Raw genomic sequence first — 25,900 nt, forward strand, 5'->3', positions numbered from 1 at the left:
TAAATTTATTCCAGATATTTATTCTTTATGATACAATCGTAAATGGGATGGTTTTCCTAATTTCTCTTTCTGCTACTTCGTGATTAGTGTATAGAAATACAACAGATTTCTGTATATCAACTTTGTATCCTACCACTCTTCTGCATTCATTAAATACATTTGTGTCACTGAAAACCTATGTATAAACCTTGAAACAAATTTGTAATGAATCTCCATATTAAATTTTTTAACATTTTAATCAAAACGATTGTTTTATCATGGTAAGTGTGCTCTTTAATCCCTACCACCTATGTCACCCATCCTGCAATCCCTTCCCCTTTGGTAACTACCAGTTTATTCTCTATAGTGAAAAGTCTATTTCTTGGTTTGTCTCTTTCTCTGTTTTCTCCCGTGCTCATTTGTTTTGTTTCTTAAATTCCACATATGAGTGAGATCATATGGCATTTGTCTTCTTCTGGCTTATTCCACTTAGTAGTATACTCTCCTGGCTTCATCCATGTCCTTGCAAATGGGAAGATTTCATTCTTGTTTATGGGTGAGTAACCACGCTCAGCACGGAGCCCCATGCGGGGCTCGATCCTGCAAGAAAAACTGTGAGATCGTGACCCGAGCCTAAATCAAGAGTTGGACACTTAGCCAACTGAGCCACCCAGGTGCCCCACATGTAGAGGTTTTTTTTGTTTTTTTAAGTTATGCTTTATGAAAACTTTTTGGTTTTGGGGACGATTTTAGATTTCTTTGGTAAATATGGTAGAGAGAAGTCTCACATTCTCACACACCCTTGACTCAGCCTTCCCTCGTGTGAACCCCGTAGAGAGTTTTGTGTAAGTTTTTTCGACCTAGGACGAAATTTCCTTTGAACTCTGCATAAAGTTTTTGGTTTTCAGTTTGATATATAAAGCTGAAGTCACAAAACTTGCCCTCCCTTCTGCTTGCTTTCTAGGTTACTATAACAACAGTACCAAAGTGGCTGTAAAAACCCTGAAACCAGGCACCATGTCTGTGCAAGCATTCCTGGAGGAGGCCAACCTCATGAAGACCCTTCAGCACGACAAGCTGGTGAGGCTGTATGCCGTGGTCACCAGAGAGGAGCCTATCTACATCATCACCGAATACATGGCCAAGGGTGAGCCCGTCCCCCCGACCCCGTGCTTTTAAGAGGCTTGACGCTCCCAAAGCAAAACGCTTAAATGCTCAAAGAATGTTCAAACAGTTTTAATTCTAAGACAGCAGGCTCACCACGGAAAAATGAGAAAATGTGGGAAAGCAGAGCATGTTCACAAACCACCTCATGAGACATGTTAAAAATATTACCTGAATTATAGAAATAATACATAGTCTATCTTCTCTGCATTTGTCTTCATATACATGTTAGCCACAAGAATAGCACGCAATACGTCGTAGGCCCCTAATAAATATTTGTCAAAAAAAAAAAATCTATTTCAAATAGGAGTATTTTTGTTATATATTTAAAACGGGAATTCTTAAAATCCTAAAACGAGTCATTTTTCTCTTTAGCATTTTTTAATGTTCAGGGTGTCACTTTAAAATGCTTACATTTTGGGGCACTTGGGTGGCTTAGCTGGTTAAGTGTCAGACTTCTGTTCAGGTCACGATCTCACAGTTCGTGAGTTCGAGCCACACACTGGGCTCTGTGCTGACAACTCAGAGCCTGGAGCCTGCTTCGGCTTCTGTGTCTGTCTGTCTCTCTCTCTCTCTCTCTCTCTTTGCCTCTCCCCTGCTCGTACTCTATCTGTCTGTCTCTCAAAAATAAATAAACATTGAAAAAAAACTTTAAGTTTCAAAAATGTTAACATTTTTTAAACTGTTGGAAGTTAAATTCCTATGCATCAGAATCACTGAACGAAGAAGTTTCCAGCAACCACGTTTTCTCCCGCTGATGTTACCTTCAGATAACAGGGTTTGAGTTATCATCCTTCCTCTGTTCAGTTAGAGATACTAACAAACTGCCAAATGGTTCTTTAAAAATCTTCAGAAGGAACGAAGGAAGAAAAGAAAGAAACATACATAATAGAGAATTAACAATCATCTCATGCTTAATGGAGATTATAGTGTAATGTCGTAGCTGAATAGAAAAATGAACGTTACATTTGCTTATTTAATATATATAAATATTTCAGAATATTAGTCAGTCTGGGGCACCTGGGTGACTCAGTCGGTTAAGTGTCCGACTTTGGCTCAGGTCATGATCTCACAGTCCATGAGTTCGAGCACCGTGTCGGGCTCTGTGCTGACAGCTCAGAGCCTGGAGCCTGCTTTGAGTTCTGTGTCCCCCACTCTCTCTCTGCCCCTCCTCCACTCTCGTGCTCCGTCTTGCTCTCTCAAAAATTAAAAAAAAAAAATGTTAAAAAAGAATATTACTCACTCTGAGTCCTTCCAGAAAAGGACATTGTTTAGAAACGAAAACCAAATACCTAGTCCCTATGGCTTAGGTTGCTGTCACCCAGAAACCAGGCCCAGGATCAGACACTTTGTAGGAGTTCAGTAAATATGTGTTGAATTAATCAGCCGGTAGCATCCGGGATCGTAACTGTAAATAGGAGTTTCTCCACATAGCGATGCTTAGCCTTTATTGAGTACTTACTGTATACCAGATTGTCCTTGCTGCCTTCCCCGGGTGATCTCGCCTGGTCTTCTCAGCAATCTGAGGGCTAAGTACCATTGTTCTATGCTGTGGGTGAGGTAGCAGAACATTTATTGAGCGCTTACTACCTGCCAGGCACCATGGCACGTGCTTTAAATCTGTCCTTACGAGGACCCTGATAATATAGCTGGTAGGCTGTGCCTGCTGTACAGGGACTAAGACGTTACAGGTCAGCAACTTGCCTAAGGCTGACACTTCAAGTTCTAGGGGAGCACGCAGGTCTTGTTTTAGAGATGATGCCATAGGAAGCCAGTTGGGGGGGGGGGGGAGGTTATCGACACACTTTCTTTTAGGTACAAAGCACGGTATGTTCATCAGACACTCGTGAGCATCTGTAGCCTGTGCTGAGCTCTGTGCTTTTGCCGGACACAGATAGGAGTGAGCCCAGCCCAGTGCCTGCTGCAGGCAGGTTAGTCATGAGGACTTGCTGACGTCCGTCCCCGAGAAGCTCTGAGGATTCGGCAGCTGCACTAAGTGTATCGTGGTGCCAGGTGCAAAGTGCTCTGAGACGCGTGCTCTCGGTCACCCGGAGCCAGAAAAACCATGTCCCCCATCGGCCTTTCTTACCTGGACCACACACTACATTTCCCATCAGGTCAAAGGGAGCAGCTTAGAGGGGACTGGGTATGACCAACTTCAAGAAAAAGGCACAGTGGCCATACAGCATTGCCAAGGCCGTCATTCCGTGGGTTCCCCCGCTAATAGGAATGATTGACTTGTGTTCGGATGTTGGTCTTGTGTGTTTGAACTACGCCGACTTGTTCCTGTCTCTCAACAGGCAGTCTGCTGGATTTCCTGAAGAGTGACGAAGGGGGCAAAGTCCTGCTTCCAAAGCTCATTGACTTCTCTGCTCAGGTGAAGTATTAAAAACCCAGGGTGCCCGTAAATTCACGCAGACCGCCTTGCATCAGAGTCGCGATGTTCCCGGGAGAAGGCATTTTCCTTGAATGCTTCCCAGGAGCGGTTCTGAGAAAAAGACCTTCCAGGGCACGCTTCCCTGAAGACAGTAATGCGTGTTTCACACCGAAGGCATTTGTGCGTGTGTCGAGCTCTGGCTGGGGTGTCGTCTGCCCTTCCGTTCACTTCTGCACCAGCTATAGAAAAACGCAGCTGAAGTGGTCACTTTGTTCTGCGTTTTGGAAATGCAGTCCCACGCGACATAAGCACAGCGCATTCTAAGTGATGCATGGTGGTATTTCAGGTACTAACCTAAGGTACGGAAACTTCGTATTCGTGCAAACAGAGGGAGCTCCTTATCTCCCCCCGTCTCGTCCTTCTTGTTGGCTGTGTCTTTAGGGTTCTAAGAAATACTCATTCGTAATATTTCTAGTACTAGCCTAGAAGTGGCAAATGTGTTTGGTAGCGAAGCACACGTTTCCTGAAGGCCATTTAAGGGCAGAGGGACATCACCCGAAACCCAGCAGTATGCCCGATGTGACCAGGAAATGCACGTCTGGATGATGCCAGCTGCTGACTTTTAATAGTTTGATTGTGTCTGGTCGGCACGTCCTGTACTTTGCTTGTTTTGTTTCTAAATCCTGGCCGTGGGTAGTTGATGTTGGGAAGGCCACGTGCCATAAAGCCTGAAGTAGCACAGGAGGTTTCTAGAAGTTTCAGGTAAGGGTGGCCTTCTTGATCTTCGTTTCTCTGGTTTCTTCCCTCCGACCCTCTTTAAGTCGGGAAGTTGATAAGGCCTTCTGGGGAGGATGAGATCAAAGGAATGAGTGTGCAGGTGAAGTACTCCAAGTAAGAGAGCGTCAGAATACGTATTCTGCAGTAGAGGATTGTGGGCAGAGCTGGGGTTCAACATCCGAAGGCTCGTGTGTGTCGGGACTCGATAGCCATAACCACCCAGGAAGTCCTTTGCCTCTTTGGGTTGGTTTATCGGCCCGTCAAATGGGAATGCTAATTCCTACTTCAAGGTGATGTTGTTGGCGGTCTAATCTCACCACGGACTGGCGTGGATACAGGCACATCGCAGCCTGTTGGGGGAAGCTGAGGTCACCTTGGGGATGACAGTCCCCATCATTCCAGTAAAGGTGCATGACGGAGTCCTCATGCTTGGGCCCCATCTCCTCTCCCTGAACTTGACAGCCTTAGTAGATTTCTTATCTGAGTAGGACATTCAAAGGTGATCTGGAACCCCAGTGTCTAACGTGGAAAGAAGCAAGATCTCTGTGGAAGAGCTGGGGGAGGGAAAGAGTCCAGCAGCCCTGACTTTTTAACCCTTCACTCAAGCTCTGCACGCTGGCCCCTGTGAGAGGCTCTGTGGGACTGCAAGGGTTCCAGGACCACAGTTTGAAAACCACTGTTCTGCAGTAAGAGGAAAGATCACTCGGATGGATGCGGCTCTAGATGCTAGGTAGATAGGGAGGCAGAAAATGAGAAAGCAGAAGTTGATGTACTTGTGTCATACTTGACGTAGATAAAGGAGGCAGTGATTTAGGCGTCCCCAGTGGATGAGAGACACTTGAGTGTAGTGAAGGTTTGTTGCACCTGCTTCTCAGAGGGGGAAGGTTGCTGACAGGGATATGGAGAAGTGGGACATTGGGCCTGGAGGCCTGAGCAGTTATAGTTCAAGTGCAACTGAGGGTCTGATCTGTGCCTACAGTTCTATGGGGTAATATAGGGTCTACAGTTATAGAGAAATTATGCACATCAGGTTGTGTACTGTACCTGGAGAAGGACTTTATTTTGTCACATGAGTATTTTTTTTTTAATGTTTATTTATTTTTGAGAGACAAAGTGTGAGCAGGGGAGGGGCAGAGAGAGAGGGAGACACAGAATAGGAAGCAGGCTCCAGGCTCTGAGCTGTCAGCACAGAGCCTGATGCGGGGCACGAACTCACGAACTGTGAGATCATGACCTGAGCTGAAGTCGGACGCTTAACCGCCTGAGCCACCCAGGCGCCCCATCGCATGAGTATTTTTTATTTGATTTTACTTGGCTTACCTTATAAAACTTTATCTTGACGTAGTTAAAGCTTTAAGAGACTCAGGGTCTCTGTACCTATTCTTTAACTTGGTAAATTACTACTATTACTAAAAAAGGTACGTTTTTCTAGCTTACAAATGAGTTGGGGGAGAAAGGTGCTTTCTAAAGCTTTGTCGTTTGCAAGGAAGATTATCTCAGAGCCTGGCGTTGACCGTGACTTTCAAATCGTAGGTTCCAGGTGGCTTCAGTTGACTCCTCGGTCAACTGGGATAGGGCTGAGCCCTTCCCCCCGCCCCTCACCCCACCCCCCATGAGAGGAGGGGCCTGGGATAATCGAAGCCACCACCAAAGGAGTTTTGCAAATCCAGCTCCTGCTGGATGAGCTCTTGTTCCCCCTGCCCAGAGTTGCTTTCCCAGCCGTGACCACTGGGTAGAACTGGTGGGACATCTAATTTAAGTGCCTGGGGAGTTAAGTGTCAGTGACAGAGTCAGCGGGTCAGCAGCGCCCGGGGTTGTCACAAAGCATGTGGTTCAGCACAAAATTCATTCACCAAATACAATTTCATTTTGAGTTCATCTTTTTTTTTTTTTTAAGTTCTCTGAGTTTTATTTTACTTTATTTTATTCTATTTATTTATTTTTAATATGAAATTTATTGTCAAATTGGTTTCCATACAACACCCAGTGCTCATCCCAACAGGTGCCCTCCTCGATGCCCATCACCCACTTTCCCCTCCCCCCCACCCCTTATCAACCCTCAGTTTGTTCTCAGTTTTTAAGAGTTTCTTATGGTTTGGCTCCCTTCCTCTCTAACTTTTTTTTTTTTTTTCCCTTCCCCTCCCCCATGGACTTCTGTTAAGTTTCTCAGGATCCACATAAGAGGAAAACATATGGTATCTGTCTTTCTCTGTATGACTTATTTCACTTAGTGTAACACTCGCCAGTTCCATCCACGTTGCTACAAAGGGCCATATTTCATTCTTTCTCATTGCCACGTAGTATTCCATTGTGTATATAAACCATGACTTCTTTATCCATTCGTCAGTTGATGGACATTTAGGCTCTTTCCATAATTTGGCTATTGTTGAGAGTGCTGCTATAAACACTGGGGTACAAGTGCCCCTATGCATCAGCACTCCCGGATCCCTTGGGTAAATTCCTAGCAGTGCTATTGCTGGGTCATAAGGTAGATCTAGTCTTAATTTTTTGAGGAACCTCCACACTGTTTTCCGGAGTGACTGCACCAGTTTGCCTTCCCACCAACAGTGCAAGAGGGTTCCCGTTTCTCCACATCCTCGCCAGCATCTAGAGTCTCCTGATTTGTTCATTTTGGCCACTCTGACTGGCGTGAGGTGATATCTGAGTGTGGTTTTGATTTGTATTTCCCTGATGAGGAGCGACGTTGAGCATCTTTTCATGTGCCTGTTGGCCATCCGGATGTTTTCTTTAGAGAAGTGTCTATTCATGTCTTCTGCCCATTTCTTCACTGGATTATTTGTTTTTCGGGTGTGGAGTTTGGTGAGTTCTTTATAGATTTTGGCTACTAGCCCTTTGTCTGATATGTCATCTGCAAATATCTTTTCCCGTTCCATCGGTTGCCTTTGAGTTTTGTTGATTGTTTCCTTTGCAGCGCAGGAGCTTTTTATCTTCATGAGGTGCCAGTAGTTCAAGTTCATCTTTGTTCATGGTGCACACCTAACCCACACTCTTCCCCAGTCCTTCTCTCAAGGTGGACCTCCCAGACCATATGTTGCCCCACCTTTGATTATTATCTGCTTCGTTTGCTTGTGACTTTTCTTGTTATGATATCAATAACGTGAGAAAAGGGCCTGAACCTTGGCAACAAGCAGCGGGGCCTGCACGCCTCGGTCTCGGTCTGAAATCGGCTCTCTGTTGAGCCCGCCCAATCACCATCCAACCTTTTCCCATCCAATTGGTCAATGCACCAATTGGCCACCGTCAATTCCCTTTGTGACCGGTCTGAAGTGATCTCTTTATACAAAAAGTCATCTCTGAAGTTTTCCTCCTTTTCCTCTCCATCGTGTGCAACCAGTTAACTCTGCTGCCTCTCCATAATGGATGAGAGTAATAAATACGCTGGCCCAAGGTGATAGGGGACAGTTGGTGCCCGTACCTAATAATCGATCCTTTCCGTGCCTTCCTCCACTTGACTTTAGGAGAATCATGGAAGTCCATTTGGCACGTGGACTCTCAACAACTAGCAGGCTGTAGTTTGTACTTTCTCATATTAGCATTATCATAGCATCAAAGAGCACAAGAGGTACTGAGGGACTGAGAGTAGAAATAAAGCAGTTGCTTAATCTCAGCCCCGGAGGGAAGAGGGAGCGGGGATAAGGGACAACACTGGGACTTTTCTCACAGCCTCTTCTCAGCCTCTTCTTCCCTCTCCCCGCGACCTACTTCCCCAAGTTCTACTTTCCCCTAGGCCACCTCCCCTTCGGCCAGTCGAGACAGGAAGTGGGTGAGTGCACATGATATCCTCTCGGTTCATGTGAGAGCTGATGTCATCACTTCCTGTCTCAGGATGAGTCCTAAAAAGCTCTTGCGAGCCCAAGTGTAATTCACCTTGTGCAACCCATCTCTTAGCTCACTGGCCTTCCTCTGCATTTAGTGGAGAGGAAGAAATCTCAACGAAGGCAGCTCCAGCAGTGTTTTTCTTGTAGGAAAGGAAGCGACGTTGTACACTCTGTGCTAAAATCAGAAAATCCCCCCTTCCAGCCTTTGCCTCCTGGAAGAGAAGAAAAATGAACTTGAAAAGCCAGGGGGTTGAAATCTGTGGGGATTCCCTGCAACGGAAGCGGAAATAGAATCGAAGACTTGTACAAAGGAGTGGGGGGGGAGGGGGGAGAAGCAGGAGATTCACAGTTGCAAGATGGAGGTCAGAGATCACCTTGTAATTCAGGTCAGATGAACCAAAGCATTCCTAGTTCTTTGGTGGCAACATCACTGAAGTACAGAAGTTAGGAAAACTGAAATGGACAGTTGTGCAATAAAAGTAGAAAAGTCAAGGCTTCGGTTCCAATAATGGCCACAAGTAACGTTTCTTTAACTCCTTCCATTTGATAAAGCACCTCTATGTCCCTTATCTGATTTGAGCCCAACTATCTTGAAGGCATTTTTATCGGTAGTTACCACATGTCACGAATGAGGAGGTGACCTTGGCTTTGTCTAAGGTTACAGAGCCAGTGGCTGGAAGTGCTGGACTCTGTCCTGGGTCTTCTGACTCGAGATAACTTGCTCTTTCCTCTGCACCATCTCACGCTCGGACGCCAAGATCAGAGTCGCCCTAGGATTGTTTTGTACCCCACACTGTGCCGAGCCTCATCTTTACCCACTGGATGGCTGTTGTTTATCAGAATTAATGATACCTGGCTTTCTTCCCTCCCCCCCACCCCGCAATCTCTATTATCAGAGATTATAGTTTTATCACATAGTGATTGTGCTTAAATATATTTTGCCCTCTATGTTACGTTTAAGCTGCGTTCTATATTGGAAATTGGTAGACTGAGGAAGGCAGGAAATCTGTCCGTGTCGTTCTCAACCTTTTTGAGTGGGAAGGCCTTTTGCCATCAGAGCTTTTTTGAGTCCCCCCTCATCATAGGATCTGCTGCCTGAGAAAACAAGGCATAGACTGGGAATCCGTAGCAATAACCCGGGACCCACCAGTCTCTTGGTGGTAAATGAGGTCTGCGGTGCCTGGAGGGGGGCTTCTGAAGTTTCTACCGTGTCTGTCCATACTGTCAGGTAACATGTCTCCTGGCTCTACCTCTTCGTAAAGAGCCTAAAAGATAAGTTAGGCTCTCATTCTGCCACTCACCGCCAGCCTTCCCTCCCCTTCCCCCAGCGCAAGGGAATGAAACAACTCCTCTGTTTTCCAAACCGTCATTAATCAACCCTCGATGGATAGTGTCATCACATTTCATTTACTCAGACTGGAGGAAGGATTCCAGTGGACATGTTGAATCAGATTCAGCGGCGAGGGGAGACCGCGGGTCACAGACGTGGTTTGCACTGCACCCCTGAGGCCAGATCCCCTCTCCACCCCACATTTGGTCTCACTTCTCACGCACGACTCTAGATCGAGGCCCCGTGTTGCCAATTCTTTATTCCGTGCCGCAGGCTGTGCTGGCTGATGGGGCGTGGTAGTGACTCAGCGTGCATTATTACTAAGTAGCCTTGGTCTCTCCCTCCCTCTCACTCTCTCTCTGCCCCTCATTTGCTCCTCCCCCGCCCCACCCTTTCTCTCCAAACGAAAAACTAAGGAGCCAGGGTTTGGACTGTAATTCCCAGCATAAAATCTAGAGATGGTGGTTAACTCTTTGTTCAGAATACGAGAAACATCACTCACTTTGCAGATGGCACTCTTGGTGATGCCAACAGAGAAGGCATGGAGCCGAGGGCTGGGAAACCTGGCCCTGCCTGGGGAAAATCCTTTCACAGGCCGGGCCCTCATCTGCAAAGTGAGAGGCACAGATTAGGTTTCCCGCATCCTGATGCCCCAGCGCCAAAATTCCACGACTGACTAAGAAAATCTACCGCGAATATCTATGTGAACCATCACCTGAAAGTCTAAGTAATGATTTTGCGCGTATTCGGAGGTCACGGATACAAGATTTTGACCTTGCTCTAAAGAAAGGAATATGAACGTATCAGAGGAAGGTGTTTTGCACAGTGAGCTTTGGGCCCGAGACTTGAACTTTGGCTGTGAAAACTTACAGAATGGACACATGAAACCAGAGTGACTGTCAGAATTGCAAAACTGGACCCTACGCAGTTTCCGTCTGAAAAAGTTCTTCCGTCTGAAGAATGGGAAACTGTCATTTAAAAATGGTGTAATATGGGAACTCTTTTTCCCCACTTTGGGGGGTGGGGGGAGGGGCAGGGATGTTTAGCATATTTAAGCAGAGGGGCCACGAACTAGCTGTTACTCTTGTTTTAATTTTGATGGGAAAACTTTGTAGCAGCAGGAAGAGGCTTTAAGCTCATGTAAAGGGGAGGAAGCTGTCCCTCTGGTCTGCCTGCCCGATCTGCCTCGTATCTCGGTAGTATTTTGTCCAGGGGCGGCAATTTCTGGTCAGTGCTAGTGTAAGCCACGGGATAATTTCCCGTCTAGGGACTCCTCATGGAGTGCAAGGCCAGCATTAAATTGAAGCCGTTTAGAGGTGGACGCAGTTTGTGAGCGGCTGCCCACAATTCAGAAGCGGAGACGGGAGCACTGGGAAAGGAGCAGCAGAGTGCGCATTCCAATCGGTCTTTGTCTGAAGCCCTTGGCTTACGCTCCCTGTGTTTCCGCCACCCCCTTGGGAAACCTCCCTCTTCTTCGGCCACAAACACGTACAGAGAGCAGCCTGGCAGAGAAGTAACAGCAGTGGAGGGCACCGCACAGCAGGGGTGCAAATAGGAATGTGGCGAGGCCTTTCTGGGACGGGCACCGCAGGCTGCTGTCAGACCACTGGGAGAGGTCTCGGGAAAAGGTAGGCTGCCTGGAGGAGGTGACCCGAAGAGCCAGGGTTAGCCCTGCTAGCCTGAAAGGGGCTGGATCTAGGAAGGAGTCTTTGAGAGAATTTGGCGCATAAGGACACGGGGCGGGTGCAAATAGCATGTGTGGAAAGAATGGGACAGAGGACACAGAGCTGAGAGAGTCAGCCTGGGAGTATCGCCCACTCTCGAGTTACAGAGAAGGAACAGGTAACTGTTTGGTGGGTGACTGAAAAGACGTATTTGAGAAAGACAAAAAACGTTTATACTCAGCAAAAGTTCGCGCAGGAGGTACAGGTCTACCCTTTCCATTTTGCTTGGCCCTTGGGTGTCAGTGGGTGCCGTTTGTATTTACTGTAGTAGTATTTGTGCCTGCACACGCACCCACGCGTGCCCTCGAGGCACTTGCTGTCCCCGCAGCTAGGGGAGCTCAAGAGTGTCCTGGGAGGCTGGCCGATCTGATGACTTTCAATGGGACTTTGATTGACTATCCAGAGAGCACCTGTGCGTGGGGGGGGGGGGGGGGGGGGGGGGGGGGGGGGGGGGGGGGGGGGGGGGGGGGGGCGGAGTACAGCCTGGGGCAGAGCCCCAGGGAAAGGGCTGAGAGCGACAAGGATGGAGGCCAGCCTGGGGACACCAGGAGCACCCATGTGGGAGACAGCCCTGTAAGGAGGAGGGGCGATTTGGCCATTGGGATTTTTAAACAAGGAAGTCCTCGGAGAACTCGGCTAGACCCTGTCAGCGTGGTGGTTTAGGCAGAAGCCACATGCCTGGCCTCGTTGCCCCTCTCTGTCCCTGGCTCACCTCCTCTGTTCCCAGCTCCTCGGATCCTTTCCTTGGTTGGCACAGCTAAGTCTCTAAACCCGGCTGGCTTGTCTTCACCACCTCGTCTTCCCTGTGGGTCCTCCCCCGCCGTTCCCCAGCCCACACCCTGGAAACAACTTATTCCTGTCATAACTTAAATGCAATTATTTGGTCCTCATTTTCAAAAGCAAGTTCATATTGGTTTTTTTCTATAAAATACCATTTTTGTTTTTTTTAAATGTTTACTTATTTTTGAGAGAGACAGAGCACAAGCAGGGGAGGGGCAGAAAGAGAGGGAGACACAGAATCCGAAGCAGGTTCCAGGCTCTGAGCTGTCAGCACAGAGCCTGACGCGGGCCTCGAACCCACAAACCGCGCGATCATGACCTGAGCCGAAGTTGGACGCTTAACCGACTGAGCCACCCAGGCGCCCGCCTTCTGAATCCTTTTCAAGTGTGCAGTTCGTGCCTGACGTACGTTCACGCTGTTATGTGACTGTTGCCGGCGTCCATCTCCAGAACCTTCTCATCTTCTCACGCTGAAAGTGCCCACCCATTGAACACTAACCCCTCACTGCCTTCTCTCCCCAGCCCCTGGCAACCACCTTCCGATTCTGTGCCTCGGTGAAGTTGACCGCTCGAGGTATCTCACCAATAGGATGATTGTGCATCCCCGCTTAGCTCCTTCAGTGCATTCCCACCACATTTGTAAAATCTGCCGCCCCCCCCCCACCACCGGCTCCTTCCTAACTGAGTGCCTCTCCCAAGCCCACTCCTGGAACCCACCCCTTCTGTACCGTGCCTTACCCCACCTCCTGCTCAAGGACACTTTTCCCAAGCATCCCTCCTAAAACAATTCCACCCCAAGCCCCCACTCACTCCATTCTTCTCTGTCTTGGCCTCCTGTTCCTTTCTTTCATAACATTTACTGCAGTTTGAACGTTTTGGTAAATTCTTGTCTACCTTTTATCCCCGGCTCTCAGCACAATGCCATGTAAATAGGATGTGCTCAATAATATTTGTTGAATGACTATACTGACCAAAGTGGGGCCTGTCTATAGTCAGTTTAAAACAATAAATTTTGGGGGCACCTGGGTGGCTCAGTCCATTAAGCAGCTGACTTAGGCTTGGGTCACAATCTCACAGCTCATGAGTTCCAGCCCCGCGTCAGGCTCTGTGCTGACAACTCAGAGCCTGGAGCCTCTTCGGATTCTGTGTCTCCCTCTCCCTCTCTGCCCCTTCCCTGCTCACGCGTTCTCTCTCTCTCTCTCTCTCTCTCTCTCTCTCTCTCTCTCTCTTTCTCTCTCTCAAAAATAAACATTAAAAAATTTTTAAACAATAAATTCTTTGTTCTCTGCTTCACGCAGCCCTGAAAGAATGTTTAGAAGAATGTGTCTTTTAATGTGTGCTGGGTCACTATTCAGGTGTATTTAGCCATAAAGTATTTTCCTGATACATTTATTCTTCCTCTTCCTCCAAGTGTGTTTACTTTCCTGCACAAAACTTACTTTGTTGAACTAAACACAAGGGAGAGAAGGAGGGGGAAGTAGATACAAGTATCTGGGCCTTTATGCAAAGACAAAGAGCTGCTTTGTTTCTCATTCTCTGTGGAATCGAGAACACCAGGAAGAACGAGAAATTGTAAGTGAAACGTTTAACACCGAAGCCAGCGGTGGATGCATTTAATTTGGGGAGAGGGGAATACAAGCAAGTTTTTCCTCCCACTGTGTCATTCAGATCCTTGCGTGGCCTTTTCCTGGTTCTGGGAGAGCCCTGTGTCCCCACCTGCACCAGCAGGCAGGGGCGAGGGATGCTGAAATTCAAGTGGCAGTGTGGCTGGCTGATTCTTCTTCGAATGTCAGGATTTGCGGGGCGCCTGGGTGGCTCAGTCAGTTAAGCGTCAGACTCTTGGTTTCAGCTCAGGTCACAGCCTCCTGGTTTGTGAATTCAAGCCCTGCATCGGGCTCCATGCTGACAGTGCAGAGCCTGCTTGGGATTCTCTCTCTCCCTCTCTCTCTCTCTGCCCCTCCCCTGCTCACGCTCTCTGTCTCGCAAAAATAAATAAAAATGGGGCACCCGGGTGGCTAAGTGGGTTAATAAACATCTGACTTCTGCTCAGGTCATGATCTCACAGTCCGTGGGTTCGAGCCCTGGGTTGGGCTCTGTGCTGACCGCTCGGAGCCTGGAGCCTGCTTTGGATTCTGGGTCTCCCTCTCTCTCTGCCCCTCCCCCATTCTCTCTCTCTCTCTCAAAAATAAATTTAAAAAAAATTTTTTTTAAACGTCAGGATTTCCAGGTCCTGTTAATTATTTTATCTATATCTCCTCATGTGTAGAACATAATTGGGCAACGCACGAGGTTACAGAACTGACTACAAAGATGACATTCCTACCTTTTACCCACAGAAGAACCATACCTTCCTTCTCCCTGACCGCCCCCCCCCCCCCCCCCCCCCCCCCCCAGCCAGGACCTCCAGCTTTGAGGTCCACCGCCCTCCGTGTAGTCGTCCCCGGATCCCTGGACGCTTGTCACTGCCACACTTCGGCTCGGGTTCACACTTTCTCCCTCCAGCCCCAGGAGACCCTGCCCTTGTTCGCAGGGACCCACGCAGGTCGACCTTCAGACTCAGGCCTCCCTGCCTCTTGAGTTTTCCTCTTCTAGGACTCTGTCCTCTCTTCTCCACTGCCCCGCATTCCCTGGGGATGACCCATGGCTCCACCCCTCCACAAGTCCCCTCCGGCCCCCATGTGCCTGGCCCACCCCCTGGGACTCCCGCCTCCAACAATTGTACCCCTTCCCGCCACTTCCCGCCCATGGAACCCTCTGCCTGTTGCCACTCCTCCCTCGCCCCCACCTCGTGTGTCTCTTCTGTCCTCACCGGGCCTCTGCAAGACTCCCTTGTGCCTCTCCGTTTGTCACACGTGCCTTAAGTCCAGCTCTTTACTCGTTTTGCCCCCCGTCTCCCCCTGCTGCCACCGGCACTGGCTCTTGGCACTTTTTTCTTTTTTTAATTTTTAATTCACATCCAAGTAAGTCAACACGGTGGCTCTTCCCGCTTGCAATTCAAGGCCAGTACGGAGGTGCCTACACTCCTCACGCTCCCAGACAGCGGACTCTCACCTTCTCCTCTGCCCCCGAACCTAACTCCTCCTTCCCCTTCTCTCTCTCAGTGGGTTTCCTTGCTGTCTCTTTCGCCATCGCAGAAAGCCCCCCGTTCTACTCCATCCCTCCTGCATCATTCACCAGGTCCCATCCCCTCTTGCTTTTTCAAGACATTGTTCTAGAAATTCTGCCTTGGCGTTTTCCCCTCCTTTCTCTGCCATTCTCAAAGGAATTAGAATAAAGGTCTCCCTTTCTTCCATGTCTCCCTCCAGCTACCCCACCTCCGTGTTTCTCCTCTCTTGTTTTATAAGATCAAAAGCCCTGGAAGGACTAGCCTCATTTTTCCCAGCTCCTTTCCTCTTGCTCTCGAACTCGGCACCATTCGACCAAACAGGTCCTGGCAAGCCTTGGATGGTCCCCACCACACTGAGTCCCAGGGCGTCGTCCCTCTGCCCCTTCTCTGGTGGCCCGGCAGCAGTGGTTGGAGCAGCCGGTCCCTCTCTGCTCCCAGACATGCTGGGATGCCATTCTCCCTGGCCATTTCTTCCTCATCTCCCAAAATGTAAACATCGGAGGGGCCCAGAGCTCAGTCCTTGGACCTCCTCTTTCTTTCCCCATATTGACCTCCCAAGTGATCCCATTGAAAGTGTTGTGTTACTTTCCTAGAGGTGCCATAACAAATTCCTACCCCCTGGGTGGCCTAAAACAACAGGGATTTATTCTCTCACAGTTCCGGGGGCCAGAAGTCCTGCACAAAGATGTCGGCCTGGCTGTGTCCCCTCTGAAGGCTCTAGGGGGGAACACTTCCTTGCCTGTCCCACCTCCTGGTGCTCCCTAGCTTGTGGCCACGGTGCTCCACTCTGTCTCCTTCTTCACAGGCCTTCTCCTCCGCATCTGTGTCTCAAATCCCCTCTGCCACCCCCTTATAAAGACACTGGTCGTTGGATTCAGGATCTGCCCTAAACCCAGGATATGCCTCCCTAGCGAGATCCTCAACTAATTAAAACTGCAAGGACTCCATTTCCAAATAAGTCACATCCCGAGGGTCCAGGTGGTCATGTCTCTGAGGGGGGATGCTATGTGACCCAGCACAGCTGTCTGTACTGTGACCCCTCTGAAGTTTATGTGCCTAGCTTGATCTGCCTCCCTGAGCTAACGGCTTACTCAGCACCTCCCCGTGGATGTGCATCAGGTATGTCAAACTCAACAATCTCCGAACTGAGCTCCTGTCCTTCCCCCTCCAGAGCCTGCCCACCCACCCATAGCTTCCTCCCCTTCGGGTGGTGGGATCTCCATCCTTCTAGTGGTCAGGCCCCAACCCCTGAAGTCGTTATTGACCCTCCTTCTCTTACACCGCGTGTCCAGTCCTTCCGCAAATCGGGTGATTCTGCCTCTAAAACAGACTCCCGTTCCTCACTCCCCCGCCGCCGTCACTCTAACCCAAGTCCAACGCTCTCTCTCAAACCAAATTACTCAGTAGCTGCCTAATTAGGCTTGTGCTTTAGCTTTTGCTTCCTTCAGCGCCTGTTTGTAACACCATAGCCCGAGCGCTGCTTTGGAAACGTGAATCAGACCAACGTCCTCCTCCCCTTGGCCTCTAGTTACGCTTTGCCTCACTCAGAATAAGAGCAAAAGGCCCCACAGTGGCTATTTATCTGCCTGCAGTGCTAGTCTTGTTGTGGATTATCTTTGAGAAGTTTCATCTTTTCCTAACTGTTTGATTCTTTTATTTGTATGGAAGTCAGGGTATGTTACAGGGTTTCATGCACTTGCCTTATCATTAAGACTCACCTTGAGCCCTTGTTTAAAATCTGTAGATTTTTGGGTCCTTCTCTTGGATATCAGTAATTAAGGAGCAGAGCTCAGGACGATCAGCAGGTGTCTTGGGGGCTCTGATGAGTTCTGGAAAGCACTGCCACGGAGAATTTGCTGAACTGAGTGAGCGATCATTTTTCTAGGTCCTACACCTTCTAAAGTACAGTTGCCCCTTGGACAACACAGGAGTTAGGGGCCCTGACCCCACACTCACTTGAAAATCTGTATATAACTTTTGACTCCCCCCTGGAGGTAACTACTGTATGGAAGACTTATGATAACATAAAGTCAATTAACACGTATTTTGTATATTACATATATTACACCCTGTATGACAGTAAAATAAGCTAAAGAGAAACAAGTTATTAAAATCATAAGGAGCGGGGCGCCTGGGTGGCCCGGTCGGTTGAGCGTCTGACTTTGGCTCAGGGCATGATCTCACGGTTGGTGGGTTCCAGCCCCGCGTCCGGCTCTGTGCTGATGGCTCAGAGCCTGGAGCCTGCTTCGGATTCTGTGTCTCCCTCTCTCTCTGCCCCTCCCCCACTCACACCCTGTCTCAAAAATAAACATTAAAAAAATTTAAGAATCATAAGAATACATTGACAGTAGTATACTGTATTTATTGATTTAAAAAAAAACAAAAAACAAACAAAAAAAAACCACCACGTAAAAGTGACCCATGCAGTCTGAGTCTGTGTTCAAGGGTCAAGTGCACTGTTTCTTTTCCTCGTTGTGAAGCTGTGGCCAACAGGGAGGATTTTATTTCTCTTCCCATTTTACGTTTGTGAAGACCGGTAACTATTTTCTCCAGTCGCGAGGCACAGAAGAATTCCCCCCGGTGAACCAAATACTTGACAGCTTTCTCCTAAGATTCCGCCTTTCCGGCTCCCCCCTCCTCCCATATCCTTAGGAAAAGGAAAAGGGACAGGAGCCCACGCGGAGAGCAGACCTTCACCGGCTCCGTTGATAAACACAGGCCACTTTGGAAGCTTATTTCAAAAGGGTTGAAATGTAGCAACGTGGATGGAACTGGAGAGTGTGATGCTAAGTGAAATAAGCCATAGAGAGAAAGACAGATACCATATGGTTTCACTCTTATGTGGATCCTGAGAAACTTAACAGAAACCCATGGGGGAGGGGAAGGAAAAAAAAAAAGAGGTTAGAGTGGGAGAGAGCCAAAGCATAAGAGACTCTTAAAAACTGAGAACAAACTGAGGGTTGATGGGGGGTGGGAGGGAGGGGAGGGTGGGTGAGGGTTGATGGAGGGTGGGAGGGAGAGGAGGGTGGGTGATGGGTATTGAGGAGGGCACCTTTCGGGATGAGCACTGGGTGTTGCATGGAAACCAATTTGACAATAAATTTCATATATTGAAAAAAGAATAAAAATAAATAAATAATAAAAAGAAAAAAGAAATAAAAAAAAAGAAATGTAAATACAATGATTACAGCGCCTCTGTCTCCGGTATATTTGGAGTTTATCAGATCTCATCACAGGCTGCTTTCAGTTGCTCCCAGGAAAGAGAAGTCGGGGATTAGTTCTAGAGCCACAGCCCAGGCTTTGCCAACCCAGCCAAACTCAAGTTCTTTAAAGTGCGTCGTTGGAGTTGAAACACAGCACGCGCGCCTCTGTGTTTCCTTCCGTGCTTAGCTGTCCCACAACAGGGGACGTCTGTTTGCCGACGTGCTCTTTTCTGTCTGCCCCATTAGGAAGTAAACCCCACAGGGCAGGGACGCCGTTTCGTTGCCACCCGCCCAGAACAGGACCAGGCTCCTAGCGGGCAGACTGGCCTGGGTGTAAGTGGAAAACCCCGCCTCAGAATGACAGTGGTCTCCATTCTTGTAGTGGACGAAGAGTGTCCTCTGGGGGTGGCATCCTCGTGAAGCCACAAGTGACCGAACCCCCCAAGTACATTCCTAGCTGCTTTCTGTTAACTTGGGGCATACCCACGTATTGATATGATTGTGTATACGTGAATACGTACCTAGTGAGTAATCCTAGAAGTCTTTCAAAGCGGACGTAGCACAAAACAGGTATTCATGCTCTGGGAAATTCTTGGAAAATGTGATCCATATCAGATCTTTCTTTCTTTCTTTTCTTTCTTTCTTTCTTTCTTTCTTTCTTTCTTTCTTTCTTTCTTTCTTTTTTTTTTTTTTTTTTTAAAGAGAGGTTGTTTTGCTTAGTAGAAGTCAGTGCAGGGGCACCTGGGCGGCTCAGTCGGTTAAGCTTTGGGCTCTTGATTTCAGCTCAGGTCATGATCTCACGGTTCATGAGTTTGAGCCCCACGTCAGGGTCTGTGCTGACAGCTTGGAGTCTGCTTGGGATTCTCTCTCTCTCTCTTCCTCCCCTGTTCTCTCTGTCTCAAAATAAATAATCATTAAGAAAAAAGTCAGTGCACGTTTCTGATAGAAATATTGAAAACAAATGAAAACATAGCATTCAGATGCCATTTTCCTGTTATAAGCTTTTTTGTGTGTTCTTATGCTACATTTCAGTTTTATTTGTTTAATGATATTTTTTTAAGCATTGCATTGATAATGGGTTAAAAAAGAAGAAAAGTCAAAGTAAAGTATACTCTAGCTTAGAAACTAAAAACCTTATACCCCGATTCCTCGGTCCCAATTTTGGCAATTCTAATGCATCATTCCAGTTACCAGCATTGGTTATGGTCATTCCTCCCGGTCCCCACGGAAATGCATGATATGTGCAATATGCTGCAACTCCGTAGCTTGATCTATCTTGGCTATTTTTGTATATCAGTGTAGAATGACCCCCCTCATTCTTTGTTTAAGCTTATTTATTCTGAGAGAGAGTGTGAGTAGGGGAGGGGCAGAAAGAGAGGGAGAGACAGAATCCCAAGCAGGCTGTCAGCACAGAACCCACCTTCTAATCCTCTCTCCCTCCCTCTCTCTCTCTCCCTCCCTCTCTCTCTCTCCATCTCTGTCTCTCTCTCTCAAAAATAAATAAAACGTTTAAAAAAATGAAATTAATTGTAGGTTATAGATCTACCAAAAGTGTGTGTACATTTAAAATTTTGATAGTTACTCCTGAAAGTCTTTCCAAAAAATGAGAGTATCTTTTGTCTCCTCTCCTTGCCCAAACTTGGTATTGTTAGCCTTCTCCAATCCAGTCGGATAGATCAGATTTAGCATTCATTATTGTAATTTATGTTTATTTAACATAGATGAGGTCAAGCACCTTTTTCCGTATTTATTCTTTGCAGTATATTTTTCTGGGAACTCTTTAAACCTTCTGCTCATTTTTTTCTATTAGTGCCTCACCATCCATTTTAATTATTTCTAATTATGCATTAGATTTGTACTGTAAATGCTGTGCTGTTTTGTATGTATTGGACCGAATATTTTTCAATAATTTTCCAATATATTTTCCAATAATTTTTCCTTTTATTAAAAATAAATATCACGTTATAAACATGTATGTGCTGGGGCGCCTGGGTGGCTCAGTCAGTAGAGTGTCCGACTTCAGCTCAGGTCACGATCTCACGGTCAGTGAGTTCGAGCCCCGTGTCGGGCTCTGGGCTGACGGCTCAGAGCCTGGAGCCTGCTTCTGATTCTGTGTCTCCCTCTCTCTCTGCCCCTCCCCCATTCATGCTCTGTCTCTCTCTGTCTCAAAAATAAATAAACGTTAAAAAAAAATTAAAAAAATAAAAAAACATGTATGTGCCTTTACAACATAATATTCTGTTCCTATGATTATACGATGATTTCCTTAACATTCCCATATGAAGAACCTCCAATTCTTCCCTAATATAAATAACAATACAAGACATTTCTGGGGACAAACCTTTACTCATTTTGTTTCCTTACCACAGAACCCGTGCCCATCCCCTGCCCACTAGCCAGATAACAAGATCAGAATATAAATGTTTTTATGTCTCTTGACATTCACAGCTTGTTTTCACTGAGCAAAATTTGGCTTTTTTGGTTTGTGTCAAGTTTTTATTTAAATTCTAGTTGGGGCGCCTGGGTGGCTCAGTCTTTTGAGCATCCGACTTCGGCTCCGGTCATGATCTCGCAGTTCGTGGGTTCGAGCCCCATGTCGGGCTCTGTGCTGACGTCTCAGAGCCTGGAGCCTGCTTCGGATTCTGTGTCCTCTCTCTCTGCCCCTTCCTGGCTTGCACTCTGTCTCTCTCTCTCTCTCTCTCTCTCTCTCAAAACTAAATAAACATTAAAAAAAACAATCTAAATACTAGTTAGTTACCGTAGAGTGTAATATTGGCTTCAGGAGTAGAATTTATTGATCCCTCACTTACGCGTAAGACCCAGTGGCAACGAATAGAGTGAATTGTTTCTCAGTTTGAGGTGTCAGGGCGGGGGGACCGTCTGGGTTGGTTCACATCCCACCTCAGAGGAAATCGGTATTCGAGCTCAGAAACAAGACCCATTGGGTTCTTTTCTCACTTCCTCCCTCTGTGGTGGGATAAGTTGTGAACCATTTGCTTCCTTCTCAAAATCTGCTTGCTTTTCAAAGCGATAAGCAGGAGCGGGGCTCGTTAGCCACAGATCAGGGGGTAGCTCGTTTATGGCACAGTAGTACCGACGAAACTGATGATGACGGAAGAGGGGACGGTAAGCAAAGGAGCTTTCTGATCCCCAGTGTCATTGATTCACCGCCTTGTCCTGAGTGTGCAGAACTGGCCAGTCTCTTTCGCGGCAGGGGTGGGGGGGGTGGGGGCGTCGTTGGCGGACCATCCCTTTACCCTCTCGGGCAGCTGGTGGGAGGGAGCTCGCTGCCCACCCTGAGCGGAGGCAGCGTCTTCAAGTTTAGCCTCTGCCAAGGCCGCTCGCATCCAGTCGGCCAAAGCCGAGAGCCTCGAGCCGGCGTGCCGGGGACCACACCCCGCCCTGTGCCGCAGCTTCCTGCCACTGTCCCTGGGCTCCATGGAATCCGCTCCGCTGTCTGTCATGTCACCGTTAGGAGCCACATCGGGATTTTGGTCTTTTCTGTTATTAACAGCAGCAGCAGGAGGAGGAGCGTAGCAGTGACGAGAGTGGTCATCTTGCGCTGAACGTCCTTCCGTTCTCTTCTCAATCTCCTCTGGACTTTACCAGGTTGTTACTAATATTAGCCCCATTTTGCCAAGTGGGAAACTGGAGGCTTTGAGGGGAATCCCAGCCCCATCTTGTGTAAACTCCAGCTGAGTCCTTCTAAAGTTTAGGGCGCACAGTCGCAACGGTCCCAACTGTGTCCCGAGGCAGCGTCGGTAATCTCTTTCCCGCCAGGCCCTAGGTGGATAGTCGCAGTCGGGGCCAGGGGCCAGGGTTTATCTGAGGCCGGATGGAGGAGCTGCCCCAGGCAAAGAAGTGATGGGGAGGAGCGTTCCCTGCTTCCCAGTTTGGTTTAGTCCCGCCTGGTGTGCCACCGGGAAGCCGCACCTTGATCAGCCAGCTGCACCCACAGGCGGGTGGGTGACGAGTGCTGTGCTGGGCTCCCTGCGGCAGAAAGCCTTTGCTGGCCTCCGGTCCTGCTTCCCGACGGTGCGAGGCTTCCAATGTAGCTGTGGGGGAGAGGGGTGCGTGAAATGAACAGAACAGAAGATCTATCATTTTTAGGTGCACAGCTCAGTGGCAGGGCCGTGCAATCATTACCACCGTCCATCTCCAGAACTTTTTTCACCTTGCAAAAATTGAAAAAAAAAAAAAAATTTTTTTTTTTTTAGATTTATTTATTTTTGATAGAGACAGAGCACAAGTGGGGGAGGGGCAGAGAGAGAAGGAGACACAGAATCCGAAGCAGGCTCCAGGCTCCGAGCCGGCAGCACAGAACCCGACACGGGGCTCGAACTCACAAACTGCGAGATCATGACCTGAGCTGAAATCGGTCACTTCACCGACTGAGCCACCCAGGCGCCCCTCACCTTGCAAAAATAAAACACTATACCCATCAAACAACTCCCCGTTCTCCCCCGCCACTGGCCTCTTGCAACCACCATTTTCCTTTGTGTCTACGAATTTGACCACGTTAAGTCCGTGACATGAGTGGAACCATACAGCATTTGCCCCTTCGTGCCTGGCTTAGCTCACTTCACATAATGTCCTCGAGGCTCACCCATGTTGTAGCAGGTGTCAAAATTTCACTCCTCTTTAAGGCTAAATATTCCGTCGTATGTATAGATCACATTCTGCTTATCCATTCACTCATCAGTGGACTCTTAGGTTGCTTCCGCCATTTGACCATTGTGAATAATGCCGCTATGAATAGGGGTGTACAAATATCCGTCAGATATTGTATAAATATCTGCTTTTAATTTGGGGCGTATGCACCCAGAAGTGGGATCGATGTATCCCAGGATAATTCCATGTTTGTGTGGTAATGTTTTTAGGAATACCCGTTCTGTCTTCCTTATACGGTTGTAGCATTCTGCATTCCCACCAGCAGTGCACAAGGGTTCCAGATTTCTCCATATCCTCACCAACACTTGTCACTTTCTGTTTTTCTTTGGTGTCTCTTTGTTGGTCTTTACAATAGCCATCCCGATGGGCGTGAAGTAGTCTAATTAAAGTTCTCTCAAGAAAACCTCTATGGGCATTAGTTGACAGGTTTGTCTTCCTTTTTCGCTAAAGAAGGTGAATCTCCTTCATGGAAACTTGCTGATTTAAGTATGATTATTCAACGAAACTGTCTCCATGGAAAGTTTGATGTTGGTTTGATTCAATTTTGACCGGTCACAGGAAACTTACGAGCCCCAAGTTCGCATATGCCAAACTGCCCTCATCTGAGAGCTCTGACGGTAGTCGGACAGACTGCAAACTTTAACTTGGCCACTTTTTAAGTTATCTAGTTTTGGGGTTTTTTTCTCTCTCTCTCTTTTCCCTCCTTTTACCTGCTTGTGAGCATTCCACTACGTGTACCTCTTGGTAAAGGAAGATGCCAGTCTGGATGAAGGGTTCAGAGCGCAGGTGGTGGGACCAGCCAGACTTGGATTAAAACCCAGGTTTATCCAGGAAAAAATGACCTTCTCCAAGACTCCGCTTCCTCATCCTTACCACGAATATCGCCTGCCTCGTGGGCTTGTTATAAGGAGTATAAATGCTTCACCAGATGCCTGGGCAGAGTAAGCAGTGTGTACCCCGTAGCTATAATCGTCACCGTCCCCACCATCATTATCAAAGGAAAAGACTTCACTATTTCTTAGCAGTTGTGCTTGAAAGGGAAGAATAAAGAAGAACATTATAATAACCAAATAAAGCTAAAACAAAATTTCTAGGAAATTTTGACCCCAAACCCAGCGAGGGGTGAGCTCCGTGCTTTCTCCATCCAAACTACACATTAAAGACTGTAGGAATCCAGTATAGAAAGATCAATGAATATTTATAGAGAAGTGTTTCTATAAAACTATCGAGTGCTGTGAGACACATGCTGCCACATTTGGACTACAGAGGGGATGTGTTCTCACTTAAGCTTTCTGTTTGAAAGCTCCCTGTTGTCTTTATGTCATGAAATGGTCTTTAGGTCAGTTGGGATGGACTCTAGAGGCTTCCTGTTACAAGGACCCTTCACACAGACCCTGGGTTTTACTCAGTTGTTCCTCATTTGTTCCATTCCAGCTTATTAATACTATCCCCATCATTATTTCATGAGCCCCCTAGGGCATTTGAAAGTAATTAGTGATTGGAATCCTCTTTGTCCCAAGGGTAGGAAGGAAATGCCTATCTAAAGAATGAAGTTACCGATGCCTAATGGGACAGGTAAAGCATAAGAAAACCAGATTTTTTTATTCTCTCCTGCCTTTTGGCACTTTGCTTGTTTAATTTCTCTCGTTGCTGGTCTAGATGACAAATGTTTTCCAACCAGCCAATTCTGAGACAGGTTGTATTTTCAGTTCCAGTTTCTCATTTAGGCTGGAACTTCCTGGGGCAGATTTTAGCTGTGCTTGAGAGATCACACTGAGTCCCTCAATTAGGCTCCTTCCATTCCTTTGTTCCCTCCGTCATCCGATTCAAATGCAGGCTTCTTCCTCATTAAAATAAAAAATGACTCACTAAGCCAGATAGCTTGTTCCTTGCCAATTTCTCAGGAAAGTGATAGTAATTAGGACGAACAGAACACCGGAGCAAGACTTCCAGAGCAAGGCCATCCACACGAGCCTTTTGTTATCTGTCCAAAGCATCACTCCGATTCTCTGGTGAAAGCAGCCCAGTGTGTGTGCCCAGCAGACCATCCACAGAGCACAGGCCTGGGAAGGCTACTGAAGGCTCAGAGCCTGTGAACCGGAGGGAGTCTACTGGAAGGCGGGCGGGGGAGAGGGGGACGTGAGTCCTGTGTGGGATGCTGGGATGCTGGTTGCTGATGGGGCTTCTAAGAAAAACAGGAAAAGATGCGTGACCTCTGTGGTCGGTTGCTAGCAAGGAAGGTCACTTGCAAGGTTTATTTGAGCTCTGCTTTGGTATGTAAGAACATAATTGAGATTTTTTTTTTCCCCCCTCCAGAGTTGTAGTCCACATGAGATAAGCCTCTGATACTGACCCAAAGCCTGTAGTCATTAGGTATTTTCTGCCCCAAGCGGAACTGTACTGAGAGCCACGAGTCGGTCACTGGCAACTCGAGTCTCCATAAATGTATGTGCTGATGGAAGCCACGGGTCACTGAAAAGGGCAGGACCCGTGTGGCCTTCCTCAGAGCGGCCCAGGCAGGGGTGTGTGGAGAGGGTCTCCTGAGCTGCCTGCCATGTTTACGCCTCCTTTGGGGAAGAGGAACACACAGACTTTCTCTACCTAAATGTTACTGTTGGAGCAGGAATTTAAAAACGAGTGAACTCAGCTCAAATGCTTCTGAAAAGTTTGGTGTGATTTCCGACCTTGTACCCTGGGGGAAAAAAAAATGTATTTGCAAAGTAAATAGGACTCTAGATTTTGTGTTCCGTCCCCACTTTGCATACGTGCGTGTATATGTGTTTGTTTGCAGTAGAAAATGATGGGCAGAGGGAGCAGAGGCTGTTAAGAGTTCTGAACACTCGCCCTGCGCTTGTATTGTATTTGTGTGTGTACGTGTGTGTGTGTCTGTAAAACCACGTCTGTAGACGTGGATGTACCAGAACGTAGACACCCACGGACCGCAACGCCC

At 47.7% G+C, this 25,900-nt stretch overlaps 1 protein-coding gene across 3 annotated transcripts in view; it reads left to right on the forward strand.

Annotated features, from left to right (window-relative positions):
* Window positions 1-25,900, forward strand: part of LYN (LYN proto-oncogene, Src family tyrosine kinase) — a 123,041-nt gene that overhangs the window by 78,278 nt on the left and 18,863 nt on the right. For all 3 annotated transcript variants that reach the window (XM_042923329.1, XM_042923330.1, XM_042923331.1), the window contains exons 9-10: window positions 944-1,126; window positions 3,444-3,520. In XM_042923329.1, coding sequence (XP_042779263.1) covers window positions 944-1,126; window positions 3,444-3,520 — 260 coding nt within the window. The remainder of the gene's footprint in view (window positions 1-943; window positions 1,127-3,443; window positions 3,521-25,900) is intronic.

This window comes from Panthera leo, chromosome F2, assembly GCF_018350215.1.
Source record: "Panthera leo isolate Ple1 chromosome F2, P.leo_Ple1_pat1.1, whole genome shotgun sequence".
In the NCBI taxonomy this organism is placed as follows: domain Eukaryota; kingdom Metazoa; phylum Chordata; class Mammalia; order Carnivora; family Felidae; genus Panthera; species Panthera leo.